General features: G+C 48.6%; 1 protein-coding gene across 1 annotated transcript; it reads right to left on the minus strand.

Annotated features, from left to right (window-relative positions):
• Positions 1-2,508: 2,508 nt before the first annotated feature.
• Positions 2,509-19,689, minus strand: CCT7 (chaperonin containing TCP1 subunit 7). Its single transcript, XM_035001299.1, has 12 exons — positions 19,550-19,689; positions 14,270-14,423; positions 13,536-13,642; positions 11,663-11,788; positions 10,622-10,674; positions 10,095-10,266; positions 6,949-7,113; positions 5,706-5,894; positions 4,991-5,088; positions 4,479-4,611; positions 3,817-4,023; positions 2,509-2,899 (listed from the first exon to the last, which is right to left on the minus strand). Exons 1-12 carry the CDS (start codon positions 19,553-19,555, stop codon positions 2,678-2,680), a joined length of 1,632 nt encoding a protein of 543 aa, XP_034857190.1. The 5' UTR covers positions 19,556-19,689; the 3' UTR covers positions 2,509-2,677.
• Between the last annotated feature and the right edge of the window lie 936 nt (positions 19,690-20,625).

The raw sequence follows: 20,625 nt of genomic DNA on the forward strand, positions 1-20,625 counted from the left end.
TTTGGCTCCATCCTTTGCCGTTGGGTCCTGACTATTGCCCTGGTCCTTTGGGCCACGGGTGGGAAGCGGCCCAGGCCCTAGTCCCTCTAAGGTGCTAGGCTGAAGACCTTCCCAGAGGGACTACTGGTGCCAAAGACCCAATTCCTCGGGGGCTTGGGGTGAAGATGGCAGAGATGGTGAGTGGGGGCAGGGCCTCCCTGCCCAGAGGAGTTAACTCAAACTGACCTGTCCAGCCCATCAGTCCTTCCTCCAGGGGCCTGGCACTTCTCTTTTTAACCCTGGTGATCATGCTTTCTTGCCCAGCCTTGTTCCAGGCCTGCATTTCTGTATATACTGCTGTGTATCGTGTGTATGTATTTATTCCTGGACAAGTGTATTCATCTGCAGCTTTTGCCTGAGGATAAGGTTTAGGATTGGGTGGAGACCGGAATACCAGGGCAACCAGCTCCTACTCCTTCCCTAACCCCCTGGGACCCTCGCCAGTCCCAAGACTGCCCTGACAATCAGGCAGGCTTCCCCGCCACAAGCCCAAGCCTTGTCTGCCGTTGCTGGCACAGTTCCAGGGGGCTTGGCCTTGGGCGGCCTGGCCTCAACTCTGCCCTGGCGGGGTCTTGCATTCAAGTGCAGAGGCCCGAGGCAACCTTGAGGCTTGCCTCATGACTGGCACCAGTAGGCTTGGCTCTCGTGGGCACTGCTAGTGGGGACCTCCTCAACCGGCCCCCAGGCCTGCCTTCCCTGCACAGCCAGGCTGCAATGGGCCTGAGCTGTGAGGGTAGCTTCCCCCACCCCAAGCACAGCAGGCGAAGGGGTGCAGAGCGTTTTTTGGTTTTGTTTCTGAAGTGGTGCCTGTACCTCCAGCCCCCAGGGGGCCTTCCCTGGCCCCACTTCTCCCCCCCCACCCCCACCCCCCGCCGCCAGGCGTCACCATCCCAGCACTTTGCTCCACGTCACCCATAGATGCCCTTCGCCGAATGTACCTGAGTGTTATGTATTTAAAAGGACTCACATGGGCATCAGAGAATTTATGACTTTGTATCCAATAAAAGATGGTGAAACTGGATTATCTGCCAGGGAAGTAAATGGTAGGTGGCCATATTTTTGTCTGTCTGTGTCACCAAGCCTTTCTGCAGTTCAAGTGCACTGAGGCAGGAAGTGGGTGGATGACCTGAATGGCATCAACAGTGAATAAAGCATTAGGAAGACCTGTCGCAGGGCTGCAGACGTCACTGTCCCCACCAGAGCTCACTTTTGGTATCTGCACAAGCTGGGGAGTCCATCTTTATGGACAACCCCAGGACAAGTCCAGCAAGAGCACCAGACACTGCCCGGCCCCTCAGTGGCTTGGCTACCTCCGTAGGAAGCTTTAGCCAGCCAATCAGGCTTTGGCCTGGGAGAGAGACCAAATTGCCCATCACTTTGTGGCCTCAACTACCCCATTTTGCCAAATGAGGTTGCCCCACTGATTAGATTACTCAGGTCTGGAAATATTTAAAATCAGAAAAAAGACCAGATGCTTGGGCTTAAATTGCGTGTGGTTTTAGCATCAAACAAGATGAATATTCATCCCCACAACTCTGAGACAACTATTCTTATGTTCCCCACACAGGCAGGGCAGCTGAGGTTCAGAAAAGTTAGTTTACCCAGAGACTGTCAAGTTCGGAGGGATGCCAGACTACACAGTCTGGACCTGCCCACCACCCCATCCTGCTTGAGTCCCTCTAACCAAGAGTGGGCCAAACTCAAGAGATTTTCTTTTTAATCACCTCCCAGTGTCAGGCAACTAAAACTTCCGTGGCTGAAGGTCACAGAGTCACACCTCCAGCTTCAACAATTACTAATGATAGTTAGCTATAGGCCGGCTCTCAGGACTAGTGTGAACGAGAGGGCAGTCAGATCCTGCTGATTTCCACTTTATCTGTGCTGGCCACTCCAAACCTCCACTGGTCAGAAGAAAGCAAAAGGAACCCCCAAGACCATTAGTGGCTGAACCAAGACCAGGTGGGTGCTCCTTCAGCCACCTCCTCAATGGACTTATAAGGAATCACCACAGAATTTCAAGAGGATGTGGCCTCTCTAGAACATTTCTCCAAGAGCCCTCAACCATGAGATCCTGAAAAAGGAGAGACCAAAGACTAAGCCAAGAGTATGGAGGTGGAAGGAGTAAACAAGGTAATGTAACACATCTACTCAAACCCACAGAAACCCTGGGAGCAGTGCCCGGTGAGGCCAGGGCTAAATAAGATGACATCAGAAAAGGAAGGGGACTCCACATCTCCTAGCCACTTCTGGGACAAAAAAAACCCCAAAGTGAAACTTCCGGATGGAGGCCCCTGAAGTGGAGCTCCCTGCCTGCAGAGCAGACCCGTACTCTGCCTTAACAACCAGAGGCTGTTGAGGACTGAGCCCAACAGAAAAGAAGAAAATTTTTCTATCTGTGGGTGAGTATATACAAAAGTAAAATCCTGAGCTGGAGTCAAGACATTTCCAAGTAAAACTCCTGTGCCCAAGTAATTTGCAAAGTGAATTCTAAGTCTTACGTTTATTTAAATAACCTCCAGTGAGAACAGAGTGGGCCAATTACTACCCTTTCCTCGTAATACCAATGGACCGAGACAGGGAGAATAAGCATACCCTGCAGCCAGCCCGCCAGCCACTCGCGTGAGGGGCAGGGTGCCTCTCAATGCGGGCGGCCCCGGCCCCGGCCCCGGCCCGCAGCTGGGGGAGCGTCCACTGTTGAGCGAGGGTTTTTGATGGTTTCATCTACCGACACGATAAGGCAGGCGGCCTCAGAGGCTGCGGTCAGGGCATTGATGCGCACCATGGCTGGCTCCCACACGAAGGCCTCGAAGTTGTCGGCAATATCCTCGTTGTTGATGTCCACTCCGTACCACATGCCCCCCTGACAGAACAGGAAAAGAGGGGAGGTTAATAGGGAACTGCTCTCAAATTTCTTCTCGCATATCCTCCAAAAGACTCCGGGCGTTAGGAAACCTCACTCTCTTGAACTTGCCTGCCTTTCCCCAAGGAAGATGGCGTCTGCCTGGCATCACACCAGGAACCTGGATGTGCACGTCTTCCCACCCGTGCCCCTAACACCCACCCCCTTCAAACCCTAAACATGCTGCTCACAAAAGAGCTCTGGGCCCTCTTCCGGGCAACATACTGTGTTTTGGGGAGGTCCCGTCCTCAGGTCACCCCAAGGACTGTGTGTTTCTCAAGAGGAACACTTTCTAATCCCTTACTAAGCTCACTGCTTCCGTCAGCCCCCATTTCAGATGAGGAAATGGAGGTGCAGAGAAGTGAATGATACGCTTCAAGCCCTCACACAAGTCACAAACAAGGTCACTCACTGAGTGCTTTTGTCACAGTGCCGAGCAGTTAACACATCTCTCTCAACAAACACTTGCTAAACAGCAAATAACAAATTAAGCTCGCAGAGAGATCCCAACCTAGAGGCGGTAGAGCTGTGGCTGGGCCGCTGGTTGGCAGGGCTCCGGCCTGCTTCACCCGCACCCTGGGGAACCCATACACGTGGTCAGCGTGTGCTTCCAGGGAGGAGGCCGCAGGGTCCCCCTGGCTCCTCCGATGGCACCACAAGGAGCAGGATCATCTTCAGTAGAGGCACTGAAGAAAGCCCTGGAAGCTCCAGTCCTGGCACCGCAGCTTTCTCTCTGCCCTCGAGGCCCAGTTAGCTGGTACTGGCTTCAGTTCCAGCCCTGTCCCTGGGGCCCAACACGCAGAGCTGAGCAGGCACAGCACACGCTCAGCATTCATCCCCACACCCCCAATCCCTGGGCCCCAAGGGCAAGGACCCACCTGGGCATGCCGCGCCCGCAGCTTGTTGAGGATGTTCGTGGCATCAAAGCCAGCATTGTCACACAGCTGGCGTGGGATAATTTCCAAGGCCTTGGCGTACGCCCCAATCAACAGCTGCTGTTTTCCTGGAATGGTCCTGGAGTAATCCCGCAGGTACTTGGAGAGCTCCATCTCAATGGCCCCGCCACCAGCCACCACTGAATCGTTCTGCAGAGACCAGACGCACCTCTCAACGCTAACAGGCCCCTGGTCCAAGCTCCAGCCACAGCCAAGCTGGACCAGCCGGTCAGCAGGCCCTCTAGCACAGAAACGGGAGTGGTTCCTCATTCCTCCCACATCCCAAACCCCAGGAAGCCTAGATGCGGCTCTTATCTAGCACATCCCAACTGCAATCCAGTGAACCTTCTGGTCCCTGACCATCTTCAAGGTCACCTTGTAGTTTGAGGGCACTGGTACAATCACTGGGATGGCTGACGACAGCAGCTTCCCTGCTGGCTCACAAGTCATAGCCTTTAAGGCGGCGTGACCTATTTTGAGAGACTGAGGCTACTTCTCTATGACTTGTGAGGCAACTCAGGGAAGACAGATTATACAGGGAAGAAATCACCACACAAATCCAGGGTCTTATCGGCTGGGGAGGCAGGACACCCCCAGCCTAGTACCTTGATGGCCCTCCTGACAATCATGATGGCGTCGTGCAGGGACCGCTCTGTCTCCTCCATAAACTGCTCAGCACCGCCACGAAGGATGATTGTGCAAGTCTTGGCCTTGGGGCAGCCAGTGAAGAAATTGTACCTACACCCAGGATCAAATCACACACGTCAACCTCTTTCTGCTGCCAGCCTGCTGCGTCTGACCTCACCACATCCTCCCAGCTCGGCAGCTGCTCTTCTGTTCCTCACTAGGGCTTTCTAATCCCACTCTTGTAGACATGTTTTGGGGAAGGTTTGGGGCTGTACCCAGGGGCATAAAATAATGCGGAGTCAGACTTTAGACCCAACTTGATCTCCTTCCCTCTCGAAATACTTCATATCTGAGTTCTTTATACCCCAAAAGATGAGACCTCAAAAAAGAGTAGCAAATGCTGTATACCACCCCCCAAAAGATGGCAGAAGGCCAGACTCAGGCAGGTCCCGTGAGCTCAACCAAGAGGCAGCCCAGGCCTATGGCTTACCTCTCGCCTCCAATCTGGGTCTCTTCAAAGACCTGGCAGCGGCCCAGCACATCTGACGACAGAGCATTCACACTTGTTTGAATGGAGCCTCCGCAGGCCTGATGAGCACAAGAAGGTGAACCACCTGGCAGTTAAGGCTCACGTGAAGCCAGAAGAGAGCTTCGTGCCATCTAGCCTCAAAAGCCAATTCTCACGCTAAACCCTGCCACAGTGCCCCAGAGCCCCCTGCCCTGGATAACCCACTCTCACCGTTACCCCCTGGAAGAGGAGAAAATAAAACAGAACAAAGACACATGACAGGCAAGCAGGCCTAGTTAAAAGGAGATGGGGACCCTTTACTTCACCCAAAACCCACTCCCCCAACCTAGCGTGCCCTGGGCCCAACAACTAGTTAGGATCGGTGCTTTGGACCTAACACGTCTTTGGTGAGATGCTCAAAAGAAAAGGAGGAAACCTTGCGGAAACACCAGTACTTGAGTTTATATAGCTGATCACAGCATTACTACTAGGTACCCTCACAAATCAGATTTCCTAACTTGTTTCAGTTACACTGAGCATGTACACATGGGGACTGGAATGCTTCAAGGCAAAAAAAAAGCAAAGACACGCCTAGAGTCACATGCCAACCTGAGAGTGCGCTCCAGTATACCGGGAGTAAATGAAAACCCCTCCAGGCCCGCAAAAGCCAAGAAGCAGCACACGAATGTTTGGTTACCATCATTGTCCTCTTCAGATCCTCCTCCGGCACTCGGCCAGCACAGAACATGTCCCTGTCGGCAAAGTACTGGGTGGCCACATCCCCGATCGGGAGTTTGGACAAGACGACTTTGGCTCCAGAATGATGGATCCTCTCTAACTTGTCATAGAGAATATTCCATTCAGCATCAACAATTGCCTGATAATCCTGAAGAGACCCAGAAAAGGATGAGGATGCTTTTGGAGAGAGATTAGCATAGATGGTAGGCTAAAATATACCAACCCCCAGAAGTAAAATATGCTGATTTATCTGGGAATTAACAAGGGTAACCAGAATCGCCTCTCCTCAGTCCAACTAAACAAGGACCCCATACAGTAACTTAGCAACCACCTAAAACTTTCAAACACCAAAACAGAAAATAAGCCCAGGACTGGGGGTTCCTCCAGAGCTGGCATGCCAAGATTTAAGAAATAGTTTAGCCTCACAGAGTTCTACATTCCTCTGAGAAGCTGTACCCGTGGAGTTCCCAACGACAAGACCCCTTCCCCCAGAGGCCATTCCGTGTTGGGGGCACATTACCTAACAGCACCTGCTTATAGCTGGGTGACACGGCTACCTCCAGAGACAGCCTTGGTATTATCAGTGATGGGAGCACACCTGTCCCTACAGTGTGGGACCCAGTGTAGGAGAGCCTTCATCTGCTCAAAAAGGAGGACTCAAAATCCTGGGCTCGGTGTATAGGTGGAAGGCCACCGCCAGCCCCTTCCCTGGGGCCAGAGGAGAATATTACAGCAGGCCTTCCCTATCCAAATCTCTTCAGGTTCAGGTCACTCTGAGTAGAGTGGGAAAAGAAGTGGGCCTGGTACTTGGACATCAACATATTCAGGGGGCCAGGAGGAGAATGGGGTTCATAGGGAGCCTGAGATACAGAGCTGGGCCCAAGATGGCCACAAAGACCCAAGGCTTTATTTTTTTATTTATTTTTTTAAGACTTTTTTTTTTTAAAGATTTTATTTATTCATTTGAGACACAGAGATACAGAGAGAGAGCATGAGCAGGGGGGGAGAACAGAGGGAGAGGGAGAAGCAGGCTCCCTGCTGAGCCAAGAGCCCGACATGGGGCTCGATCCCAGGACTCTAGAATCATGACCTGAGCCGAAGGCAGATGCTTAACCATCTGAGCCACCCAGGTGCCCCAAGATCCAAGGCTTTAGCCCAGAAAGCTGACCGTTCCCCGGCCACTGCCAGCTGATAGGGCCTACCTCAACCGTGTGGACTCTGATTTCAGCATTATCTTTCTCAGCTTTCAGCTCAAGCTCAACATTTAAAAGGGCAATCATTGGATTATTGTACTTTTTGGGTTGCATTTCAAACCCAGCATAAGAGAAAGTCTTCTTGAATGCGACGCCAGCTACCAGCTGGGACTCCTGTTTAAAAACAAACAAACAGTCAACAGTTCAGTACTGGCACGAAAGGAAATCAAGCCAGTGGTGTACTAGGCTAACGGGTGTCCATTCCCCCGAACATGAAAGAGTTAACCATGTCTTTACTTTGCTGTTACAACAAAGCCTTTTCATTTACATAAAAGCTTGGAAAAATACAAAATGTATTTTGGTTGTCCCTCCAGTAGAAAGAAATCAATCCTTCAGCTTGCAGAGACTAAGCACGGTAAAGGGCTGTATGGGCCATCCTCTAAGCCTGACCTCTGAAGCAGGAGCCAAGGGAGAACGCTGAATGCCAGCCTCTGGTGCCAGGCACGGGACCGGGCGTTTATGAATAAGGCACAGGCTGCCCAATGCCTCCCCCTTCAATCCCAACTCAACCCCCTGCCCAGTCTTCTACTGGACACCCTCCCCACAGCCCTCTGTATCTGCCCTGCATGCGTGCACACACACTGGGACCTGTGTGCAGGAGCCTAGGTGCTTCCACTTCCCAGGATGCAAAGGGTCAGAAACTCCCTGTACAGTTCCCTAGCTACAATTGTGGCTTCCTACATTTCAGTCCCTCAGAACATGAGCTTCCTGTGGGTTGGATTTAATAGCAGGGAATAGTAAGAAAGCATGCTGCACTTGGGACTGACTTCAGCACTATCAAAAGACTTGGGTTCAGATCCCAGATCTCTTTCTTACTAAATGACCAAGTCATTTCCCACTCGATAAAAAAGGGTATATTCAGCTCAATGACCTCTCTGTTCTCTGCCAATGCTAATCTCTAATACTGTAGTCTATCAGTGAACACGTTTGTGCATCACCCAAATCCACAGCATCCCAAAGACGGTGATGCCTGAGCTTAATCAAGATGGATAAGCAGAAATCAAACAGAAAAAGGGAAAGGTGTTCCGCAGAGGCAGTGTGGTGGCATCAGAGAATGCAAAGCCATTGGCAGCTGCAGGAATATAAAGCAGAGGGCAGGGGTCAGTGCAGGAGAATCTTACAGACTCTGCTAAAGCCTGCCTCTCATCCTGTATACAATGTGGGAACCCCAACAGGCTTTCCACAGGGTAGTAAATTGTGGAACTTCACCTTAACAACAGAAAACAGGGCTGACTGAGGGGATCCAAGACTGGAAGAAGGGTGGCCACTGCCAGGACAATAGTCTTGAGAGTAAGTGAAAGAGACAGCTCACGGAAGTAAATAGTAAATTGGCAGGCAAGAGGAGACAATGGTGATTGACAGGTTGTGAGGAGTTGTAAAGATTTTCGGAGAAAGTTTTTTTATTTTTATTTTTTGAGGAGTTATAAAGATGACCCTGGATTCCTGGTGTGTGAGTGACGTGAGTAAATGATGGAGACACCAACTATGTCAAGGAACACAGAAAATGCTACAGGTCTGGAGGACTGAGATGAGTTCAGCAGCAGATAGATACAAGACCATGAGGCTCAAGGGGGAGGTAAGGACTGAAGATACAGATCAGGAAGTTCTCAGTTAATCCTGAGAATAAGTAAATAATTACTACCACCACTTATTGAATTCTGTGTGTCAGGTTTTATACACATTTAAGAAATGTGGGACGGCCTAAGGAAAAAGTAGGCTGGAGCCCTTGGCTTTCTCACCAGATAAAATTATTATTTTGATCCTTAGCTGAGTGAATGCCAATCTAATCTCAAGAGTCTAGGGAAACAGGAAGACCCGGAGAAGATGGGCGACTGCTACCAAAGCAGTGGGTAGAGACAAAGTCAGTAAACCATGATGGGCTGAGAAAGGAGCGGTACAGGGGCCAAAGACAGGGGAGTTGCTCAGATGACCTTCAGATTCCTCATAGCTTTATTACAGAAGAGAGAATCTCAGTCTACTGACATGTGCCAAGACAGAAGGAAGGAGAACAGAGTGGGGATGTAATCTAGAAGGATAAAAGTCAAAGAAAAAAAGTGAAGGGCCGGGCCAGGATATAATATTTCAGGCAGGTCTTGCCCTGTCTATAACACCTCAGGCCAGGTCACCAAGGTGGAGTGAAGAAGTAGGGCAGGCCAGAGTGGAGAAGGGCCAAAAGGGCACGGAGATACCAACATCAAAAAAGGCTTCCGGACAGATACCACTGTGTTAAAAAAGAACAAGTTACAGTTATGCTGGGCAATGCAGTTAGCCATGAGCCACATAAGTAAATAAAAGTTAAATTAAAAACAGTTCCTCAGTTGTACTAACTGCATTTCAAGGGCTTGGTAGCTACATATGGCTAATGGCTACCATAAAATGGACAGCACAGACAGGTAACAGTCCCGCCATCGCAGAAAGTTCTACCATGCAGCACTGAATTAAAAGCCCCACATGCTGATATGGATCAAATTCTAAAATATGTTGTTTAATGGACAAAAGGGAGTTACAACACTGTGTATTATAAATGAACACTGTGTTTAGAAAAGCACTATTTACATATGTACTTAGAAATACACAGACTAATTCTGGAAGCACCTGCACACACACACACTTAATAGTGGTTGTATCTGGGGCAGGAACCATATAGGGGACATTTATTTTTATCTTTAGGCCCCTTTATACATTTAGAACTATGTATCATCTATGCAAAATAAATGAATAAAAGGGAGAGCTTGGGCGTGTCCCTTGGAAAAGAGTGGACTGAGAAGTACTTCTCAGATTTATTAACTGAGAGGGTCATAGGTAAGCTATCGGGTGGAGCTAGCGCTGCCCCCTTCCACATCACACTGAGATCCTAAAAATCAACGAGTTCAATCTGCTCTTGTGCCAACAAGTAAACAGAGGTCCAGAGAAATTACAAAATGTATGTATAATCACAGGCTGTAGCGACAGCATGGGGACTACAACTCAAGTCTGACTCCCAGCCCAACATGCATTCTCTCAACACCTGGAACGTGTGCTCACCTCCTATACCAACCTGCCTGGAGAGTCCATGTGAATGCAGGAGCCTCCTAGGGAGGCGGCAGCAGGCTTACCTCTAGGGCACCACCTTGCACCTTCTTGATTCCAATCATTTTAAGCTGCAACAAATCGTCGAGCATTATCACCGCATCCACCACCATCTTAGCGAAGAAGGCTTTCTGCTGGGAAATCAGCTTGGAGCTCAGAGCGGTCATGGCACACTTCTCCAGCAGCTTCCTCTGCTCCCTGGGACATAAGGACAGGTGGGACCTGCGTCAGGCCCGGAAAGCCCCTCTTATCTGAGTCTACTGCAATGTGGAGGGGGTGTCTGTTCTGGTCTCTAAACTCAGCCCACACCAACTTCATCTTCCACATCTTTAGGACAGATTATCACTGACAGATGGTGACTGCAGTCAGAGACCTCATGTGTGACAGCTTTAAAACTACAGTGGACAGCCCCTTTTGTGCTGTGTGAGCTGGGGCACAGCCAAGGGTCTGGCAAGAGCCAAATAGCCCCAGGCCCATATAGGGTGGCAACACGCTTCTACGTCCAACTTGGCCACAGAAGTCAAGGTTCTGATAAAGCCCACCGAAAACTTACACTTTATCTTCCTTCTTCACGGTCACAGCGATCTCTTTGATCTTGTTAACTGCCTGCCAACAACAGAAGCCGAGTGAGTCTCTGGTGCCAGAGGCAAACTGGAGAGGTGGGTCCCAGTCTCTCTTGCCACTCTCCAATCTGTTTACTCCCAAATCTTAAACATTCCCATTCTGCAGCTGAAACAACACTTCTAAGTCTGGTAGCTGCCCGGAAACACACATCTTTACAGTTTAGGAAACTCCCAGTGACCAACAGGTAAAGGCACAGGTATGGTGTAGGTATAGTTCTGAAGAATCATCAGGGTATTTCCAGGATTTAATTCTGAATATGCAGGGAACACACTAAAATAAATGAGTGGAAACAACCTAAGACGCTAGATTGGGCCAAACCTTCTGGCTTATGGAAAACACCCATGACGATGTCTAGCACTTTATATATTAATTAGATGTGTTATGCAATATATTTGTATGTTAAACTTAGTATCTTTTCAAAAGCACTTCTCATATATGATCTCGTTTTAATGTTACCAACCTGAAATAGATAGTAAATAACTTTTTGGGCGGGGGGGGGCAGAGAATTTCAAGCAGACTCCCCACTGAGCATGGAGCCTGACTCGGTGCTTGATCCCACAAACCCCAGATCATGACTTGAGCTGAAATCACGAGTCAGACACTTAACTGACTGAGGCACCCACATGCCCCTGAAACAGAGACAGTAAAGGGAGAAAGTGAAGCCTAGAGGGATTGACTTGCCCAAGATCACAGAAAGAAGGTCAAAGATCAATAAAAGCAGGGTCTCAAGATGTGCGCCATGAGGAACTTGATAAAAAATCAAAAAACACCAGCTCTCACTTACTGAGCCCATCAGGAAACCTGAGGCTTAAGGAGATAGCTACTGAATGGTAGAACTGAGATTCGTAGGGAGAAGTCAGAAAACGTCCAAAGAACCCTATTACCAGTCTCCCTATACCCTGCTAAAGGTATCCTAAGAGAAACATGAAGGCACCCAGGCACAAGGCCAAGGTAGCCAATATTCCCATACCAACTGGGTGGCAGTGCGGAAAGCTCGGATGATGATCTGTGGGTGCAAACCTTCCTCCACGTAGGGTTTCACTTGCTTCAGAAACTCTGCAGCCAGCAGGGTCACTGAGGTGGTACCATCACCGACCTGGAAGAGGATGAAAGGAAATTCACATTTTCTTATGTTTAGAGATAAAGTCTGAAACGCCATTTTTAGGCAACCTACCCATTTAAACTGGGGACTGCTTAATGGGTGTGAAATGTGTTTTCTGGAAGCAGAGGTGATGGCAACAAGTACAAGGAAGGTGATGGTAGTTAGGTATCCATCCCATCAAATGGCTTTGGGCTACAAAATTAATTCCCCAGCCAGGCCCATTCTTCAAAGAGGGCTGATCTGGACACTCAAAGTTCCTCAGGATATAAATCACATAAGCAGATTAACCAAGAACTTATTCATTGCACACAGGCATGATGAATAAGATAGTCTCAGTCACACTTATAATATAATGCTTAAGTGTCTCAAGTAACCACGGTAGTAAGAGACATGAGACAAATATTCTTTAAGGAGTACAAAGTACTGTAGGAGTTTACAAAAAAATAATTTCCAGCCAAATCCCACTAAAACAAACCTTCCAGGACCAGCCAAAGTCCTTTACATTTTAAACACTGTTTGGAATAGGCAGATCACTAGTCTGCTAACCTTTCTAACATAGTCATTTTCTACAATGGGATCTAAACCCTATTTTTAATGAGGGAGAAAAAGAATAAGAGCTAAAACCAGCTCACCTCTGATTTGGTAGAAATTTACTTTCAACTCACTTATGTCCATTGTGTAATGTGAGGGATTTTCAAGGGGGAAAAAGTGTTACTGTGGTAAAAGGTTTAAGCTGCCAAATTCCTGGCCAGAAAGGTATTAGTCCCTTGTTGAAGACAGTTACAGGTCAAATCCAGACTATTCTCACTTTAATTTTATACAAGCAATACTGTTTCATAGACTACTGGGTCCTAATAAACCTTTCTATATAACTTCAGAACATATTTGTAATACTCTAAAATGCAAGCCTGTTTCCTCTCAACATTTTTTTTTATTATTTTTATTTTTTTTAAAGATTTTATTTATTTATTCATGAGAGACAGAGAGAGAGACAGAGGCAGAAGGAGAAGCAGGCTTCCCACTGAGCAAGGAGCCTGATGCGGGGATCAATCCTAGGACCCTGGGATCATGACCCGCCAAAGGCAGACGCTTAATGGACTGGGCCACCCAGGCGCCCCTAATGTTAGAAATGTTTTAAGGGCGCCTGGGTGGCTCAGTTGGTTGGGCGGCTGCCTTCGGCTCAGGTCATGATCCTGGAGTCCCAGGATCAAGTCCCGCATCAGGGTCCCTGCTCAGCGGGGAGTCTGCTTCTCCCTCTGACCCCCCCCCCCATGTGCTCTCTCTCTCTCAAATAAATAAATAAAATCTTAAAAAAAAAGAAATGTTTTAAGACAGACTGATTAATGCCGTCATATTGTACACTTGAAAATGGCTGAGGTGATAAATTTTATGTCATCTATATTTTACCAGCATGGAAAATACAACAACAGGTAAACTGGAAACCTTAAAGTTTCCAGGCCCATCTTACAAGGTGACTAACACATGAGAGATTAAATTATTTACCATGTCAGTGATATGAATGACAGTACATGAGCCTGGTCCTAAGATCTCAGCTACATGCAGTGAAATAGTGTAAATTTTAAAAGATTATCAATTCCATCTAAATATTTTACAAGTATGTATTACTTGTGAAATCATAATTTAAGAGTTAAAATAAAAAAAAATTTAAGAGAGAAAAGCAAAGGAACAAGCAGGCATGTATTTCAACCTTTATTTAAACACATATGCTTGATTTTCCCACCTCAGCATCTTGAGATTTGGCAATGTCCACTAAAGTCTTTGCTGCAGGATGGACAACATCAAGGAGTTTCAGAATTGTGGCCCCATCATTAGAAATTGTTGCTTTGCCTTAAAAGGAAAAACAAAAAGTAAAAACTTAAAGACCCTTTTCCCAGCTGGAATTGGAGCCCATGCATACTTTATTGGGATGGGACAAAGGAGACCCATGGCATATGCAAACTGATGTTTTTTATAGACTTAGCTCTGTGCACAAAGGGCCACCTAAAATCACAAGCTTCCAACGACCATGAGCGCCTGATTTTCTCTGAACTGCATTTAGCACACCTCAAACTGAACGTAGGAACTATTAATTGAGAATGAGAAACCATTTAGATATTCTTGACACAGTTGATACCCTAACATCTCACGTCAGCTAATACACTAAAACATGAGGGGGAATTCTGTCTTGTGAACATGATACAATGGGAACGACCACAGGCAACTCAGAGGGTTCTATTTCATGTTTCCAGGCTGCCTCTCTCTAAGAAGCAAAAGGCTCCTGAGCCCAACTTCTCCCATATATTCCCATAGGGTTCAGCATTCAGGACAAAGTACGAAATGGAACTGTTTCATAGCGAGCAATCCCTCAGAGATCTTAAAAGCAGTGGCATTTGTGATGCCAACCTCAGCTAGCCCCAAACATTCCCCAGGAGTCTCCTCTCCTGCACCCTGGCCTGAGGAACCCTGCAGACTTACCTCGGCCATCTACAATCAGCTTGTCCATGCCACGAGGGCCCAAGGTGGTTCTTACAGCCTCCGCAATCACCTGGCAGGCACTGATGTTACTTACAAGCTGGGGGATGCCTTGGGAACTATCAGTCCCCTCTTTCAACAGGATAACTGGTGTGGGCTGGAGAAGAAAGAGCAATGGACCGCTTTTAATAATCATCTATTACAATGAAATTCAAGGAGGAAGGAGAAAGGATACTCTCCCATAACAGAAATATATGTAAGCCTTTTAAGGATTGGAAAGAGAGAGCGCGCGCCAAGTGCGCACATGCACATGAGGAGGCGGTACAGAGGGAGAGAAGCAGACCCCCTGCTGAGCACGGAGCCTGACGCGGGGCTCGATCTCCCAACCCTGAGATCATGATCTGAGCCAAAATCAAGAGTCAGACGCTTAACCGACTGAGCCACCCAGGCGCCCCTCTGGAGGCTTTTTAAAACCATATTCCCACTATCTACCACACTGATTCCTTAACCAGCCCCTACATCCATAGATACTGCCAAGACCACAGCATACCCTGCAGGTGTGCTAGAAAATGGTACGAGGAGCATGATTTAGTCTAAAAGAACAAATCAAATACTGTGTTCTCCAGTGCTCAGCAGAATAAGCATACCCTTTTCAACTTCTGACACTATTCCCTGTGTTGAAGAATTAGGTCACAGCACAGGAGGAAGAAGCTCAGTGTTCACCCTCCAGCAAAACCACCACTTATCTGCATTACAACTTAATCCTAGAGAAGTTGATGGGGCACTGATGCAAAACACGAGGCGCCAACAGCTTCAGGTGGTGTCCTGGAGATGCCCAGGCAAGCAGCCTTACTAACTATGCTTAGCTGGAGTGTCTGGAAGGAGCCAGGCCGAGAAACAAATAGCCTCACAAAATGACAACAAATCTAATTCGTACAACAGTGTTTCCATCTCTCATGCCAGTTCCATAGCGCTTCCCTGTCACCAGTCTCCAATCAAATGTCCCACAGAAATTTTTCTCTATTTTGCATGCTAGCCTCCAGAACACTCACTATTCCTATAGAGGCTTAATTTGCAGACCTGCCTTAGAAACTCTGGGAAAACAGGGATCCTTGCCTATTTTAAAAGCCTGCTTAGAGACCTTTGCTTCAGTGACCATTATTAGCACAGACAGTAATTCTTCACGTTAACAAACCAGAGTTTCTATCAAAACCTGTGCCTTCAGAGATGAGCTCATAAACCAGAATCAGTCTTCCCTGTGTTTGTGAGTTAATTTTGAATGTGAAACTGAATATAGTAAGGGTACTGTTTCAAAACTTGTGATGCTATGTGTGCACTATTAGGCTAGGATTTCAAATTTATTTCTTACCACGGATTGCAATATGAAGTTTGAAAGCCACTGCCCCTGTCCACCCCTACAAGTACTTCAGGTGTCTGAGCAGGAAAGACAAAGGAAACAAAAGCACAAGGGAGATCTCGATCCAACAATAAGGAATCAAGGATTCACACATCAGAAAGTCTAGTGACCCATGAGGCTGACAACATATTTGCTGGGCAATTCCTGATAAAGGCCAACTCCTTTGGCCAGTGAGGCTGGATGGTAGTGGGCAGGAGGAAGACTGGAATAGAGCTGAAGAGGCAGGCAAGAATCAGATCGCATACTCAATTGTAGACCATGGTAAGGAGTTTGGATTTTATTCCTACAAAAGGAAGCCCTGGAAAAACTTTTAGCAGAGGAATGGCATGTTCTGATTCACACTTTATCTATGTAAAATATAAAGAGAGAGAAAGGAGGCAGGATATAATACGTAAACGCGTAAGAGGGGACTGGAAAGATGCGCAACAAACTAATGAATAAGAGAGTGGGAGTAAAAGGGGTTTTGATACTTTGTACTGTGTATTTTTCTGTTTTGTTTCAATGTTTTCCCAATGAACATATACGTTACCTTTTTTTTTTTTTAAAGAATACCTGTCAGATAACCCCCTAAATCTGGGGTTAGGCATGGGCCAGAGGGAAAATTCCTTCCCTTTCACAGTAGTGTCCCAGGTCTGGCAGCAAGAAATGGCTTCTTTATACTCTCAGCATTCTTTCAGGCCTCTTACACCTTCTGTAAGGAAAAAGGTATCCCGCCAAAGGCCCCACGTTCTCCCAGTCCTGCTAAATTATTCCTCATGGCAGCCCCCAAGCTTCTTCAGTTCATCCTTGCCATGGATAGTCTTACACTTCAAACCAAAAACTAACTTTCGGATCTCAAGCTCTTCCTATTGCCTTCAACAAATTTTTACCTCTCGAACCTCCTACCTCTCCAACCTCTCCTACCTCCAGGATAGAATAACTTAAAAATGCTTGTGAAGGCTTTTTCTTACCTCCATCTCCACAAACTATATGCTTATTTACAAAAGCTACCCTGGCACTTTCCTTTTTTTTTTTCTTTAAAGATTTTATTTATTTATTTGAGAGAGAGAGCACGCGCATGAGCAGGGGGAGGGGCGGAGGGAGAAGCAGACTCCCCGCTGAGCGGGGATTCCCCACAGTGGGGGGAGGGCACCCATCCCGGACCCTGGGATCATGACATGAGCCAAAGGCAGAGGCTTAACTGACTGAGCCACCCAGGCGCCCTTTTTTTTAAAGATTTTATTTATTTACGTGACAGAGAGAAAGAGAGTGCACGCGTGCATATACAGGGACAGGGGGAGCAGAGGGAGAGGGACAAGCAGACTCATTACTGAGCCCACAGCCCGACACGGAGCTGTCTTAGGACCCTGAGATCATGACTAAGAGTCAGATGCCCAACTGGCTGAGCCACCACGGTGCCCCTACCCTAGCTCAGATGGTAGAGCATGTGTCTCTTGATTTCGAGGTCATGAGTTTTGAGTCTTAATGTTGGCTGCAGAGTTTACTTAATGAAATATGTGTGTATGAAGATATTTTTAAAAAGTAAAAAACAAAACAAAACACTTTCTTACCAGGAGAGCAATTCATCAAAGCCCCAATTCTTCCAAGATGTTTTTCAACAGCAGCTACTAGGGGCACCCTGAACAGAGGATCCCAGAATTCCCTCTGCTTCCTCTTGTGTACAACTTTTATACCACCAGCCATCTTAAAGTATGAGCTTCCCAAAGGTAAGGATTATAGTCATCTCAATTTGTGGAGTGCCTAGCTTTGGCCACATGTGAAGCAATATGCAATATGCTTTTGATACTGAAAACTCAACTTTACATATACTTGTAAGTGTCTGATATAAGCCATGATATAGCGCTGGCTTCTAATTTTTGGACAAGTACTGGCAGTATGTTCACACTAAATCCACAGAGAATTCTTCAGTACAAAGTAGGGCTCAGAAGCAGCTGACCATAGTCCCCACGTTCCCTGTGCTTTGTAGTCCTTATAGAAATGGCAGGCTGGATAGAGGAGGGATCCTAAGGGAAGGGAAAGGTGGCAGAACTGGATTGAGCCAAGCCAGGTCAAGCAGGATGGGTCCTCTTCTATTAGCTCCCAAAGGGCATGCATTGCTATGGAAAGTCCAGCTTCTTTTCTAAGTTACTTTTCAATCTCACTCATTTTTACTCAAGTAAAGAAACAATAGTGGAACCAGTAATCTGCCAAGGGTATCATGGAAGGCTCTGGAATTTCAGCTTAATGATCTTCATCTTCATCCTCCCTAAAAACTTACACAGCAAGGAAACAGAGCAGGGGTCAGTTAAGGAAAAACCCAAGTGTGGTGGAGCCCCTCGGTGAAGGGTTTTATCACCAGACAGAAGAACCTTGGTTGTGATCCTCAGTTCTTTGAATATCAACCAAAACTCTTATGGTAGCCTTGTCAGCATGACAGATTACAGGGAGGAAAGGAAGCAAACAACCACCTAGCAGAACAGCTAACATCTGCTGAGTGCTTACTCCATGCTGCACACTTTATATGTATTAGCTCAAAGAATCCCCTTAATACACGGAGGGCAGGACGTTTAATAACATGCTCAAAGTCACACACCTAGTAGGTGGCCCAGCTTATTTACAAACCTAGGCATCCAGTGTGGCTCCAGAGCCCTTACTCTCAAGGGCTCTGCTGCCTGTACCCGGAAGATGAAGGTGACTTCAAGAATAGGTAACGCCGAAGAGGGACTGAGAAAAGGGCAGTACTAGAGGTATGACGGGGAGAAAGAGTACAGATAAATTCTAGGTTCCTTCTATCGTGGGTACAACTGGGATTCACAGGGCATCTGGTAACAGAATGAACACCTCATAGGTGTCAGTTTGACATCTACCGGGACAGGAAGCAGTAGCAGCAGGCCAGAAAAAGAACAGAGGACCTCCTCCCATTGACAGACCGAAACGAATGAGTGAACTGCCAAGTGCACCACAGGGAGCAGTATCTTAGTCAGGGTCTTGCCTCAGACACCCCCTTAAAAGCTGGCCCTGTTCTACAGCAACTCCAGAGACAGCAGCAAGCTTGGGACCTATGGGAGGCATCTACAGCTCTGAGGTGGCAGAAAGGGATGATGCGGAAGCGGGAGGGGCTACAGGGGGCCTCCGGGATTCATCAACACCCCTAATTCAAGACAAGGAGACCCAGAGTTAGGTGGCCAACTAGAAAAGCCTGGTCTGCTGCCAAATCCGAAGGACAGACAAGGTCGGAGTCACAGCCCGGGTCTTCCCACCTCTGAAGCAGTGTCCCCACGTGCCCTGTCCATTCTCCCGGCTGAGGAGCGGCACCCCCAACAACCAGCTGGCATTACATGACATTCAGTAGGCATTCCTTAAGGAATTAACGAGTGAGTGTTAAAGTGCAAGCCAAGTCTGTGTCCACTACGCAACAGCAGGCGGGCCGGGGGACCCGCGAGCAACCCTGGCTGAGCCCCATGCTGCCTCAGCCCGTTCTAGGAAGCACACGTCTTTACATCCCACGTTTCCCAACGCACCCGCCGACCATGTATGCATGCACGCTCAAGTCGCGCTCGTTTAACACCGGTTATGATTGTGGGGGGCTCCAAAAATCCGGTCCCCTAAGCGGGCTCGCGGCCCCGAAGCAGCCTGGGGCTTGTAGTCCCCAGCCGGCCAGACCAAAGCCTTCCCTCCGGCCCCACAAAGCCCTCGCCCAGGGCCCCAGTTCCGTGCTGGGGCCGAGCCAGGCCGCGGCGGGCCGGGGTCGCCCGGAGACAGTGGGGTCCGGGCAAGTACAGAGTCAATAGGCAGCGGAGGGCCCTACGGGACCGACCCCGGCCGGGCGGCGCCACCCACGGGCCGGATAGCAGCGGATGGCGACAGATAGGCGAAACGCCACTCACCATCATCTTGGAAGCCTATTCAGTGGGCCGCTACTCCTCCTATCTTCTCCACGTCCGGGCGGCCCAGCAACCCCACAATCCCCCGCGCCAGAGAAGTCCCCAGAAGCTTCGCCAAGCCGTTGGCTCGAGAGAGGAAGGGGACGAGCCACTTCCGCCACTCTATGGCTTGCTACCACAGAGTCGACACGGCTAGAAGGGCCAGAGGCTGGGCGTCGTAGGGCGCTCTAGCGGTAAGTGTTCGTTACCTAAGTGTCGCCGGATTTTGGTTGTGCTTTCCTCTTTGAATATGTAGAATCCTTGTTGAGCCCGCGTTACCCACTAGCCCTCATTCCATCCCCCCTCACCCCGAACGCCAGACCAGGGAATACAATAAACATTTATTGAACGCTGACTATGGGATAGGCTTACGTTAAATAAGCACTTGGTGAGAGATCTCATAAGCCCTTCCAGTCCTATCGAGTTGGTACTGTTATCATGCCCATTTTATAGATGAAGGAACTGAGGCTGAGAGGTTACGAAGGTGTCCAAGGTCACAGCTGTACGCTAAGCAGTAGAGAAGCAGGCGTGGGCACCCGGCACCTGGCCCCAATGCCCGTTTTCTGGCTCTGCGCTGGCCACAGCCTCCTCGAGGGAGGGGATCACTAAGCCGCGTCCCCAGCGCCTACCGACAGAGAGCGTGCAGGCACTGGTGGAACTGGGCAGAGGACGAGCGGAGCGGAGGTCGCGGGAGACCACCTGGGCGCCAGACGAACGCCTTCCCAAAAAGGTGGTGAGGAGGAGTAAAGCACAGTTGGGAGAAGCAAATCGTCGTCTTGCTAGGCGGCCGCAGGGAAAATCCGGCCGAGATCGCATCAGCTGACGGCCCCGATTTGCCGCGGCTGAAGCGAGTCCAGAGGGGTGCCCACTTCCAGTTCGCTTTCCTCCCGGGCCCGCCCACCAGCCCGCGCGGCCCTGGAATCGAATCCAAACTAAGAAATGCTGGGGCTCGGGTTGCTGGGGGGCGGCAGTTGCTGTTAAGAGTTTAGACCAATCAGCCCTCGGCTCCACTTCTCTCGACCAATAGGAAGTGGGCTAAG

The sequence above is a fragment of the Mirounga leonina genome, unplaced genomic scaffold, assembly GCF_011800145.1.
Source record: "Mirounga leonina isolate KUSES-001 unplaced genomic scaffold, KU_Mleo_1.0 Mir_125, whole genome shotgun sequence".
NCBI lineage: Eukaryota > Metazoa > Chordata > Mammalia > Carnivora > Phocidae > Mirounga > Mirounga leonina.

Coding starts and splice junctions, on each gene's coding strand:
- CCT7 (XM_035001299.1), bottom strand. Junction 13,643..14,269: donor GCTGATTGTAGATGGCCGAG/GTAAGTCTGCAG, acceptor TTTCCTTTTAAG/GCAAAGCAACAATTTCTAAT. Junction 4,612..4,990: donor ACCCAGATTGGAGGCGAGAG/GTAAGCCATAGG, acceptor TCCTGGGTGTAG/GTACAATTTCTTCACTGGCT.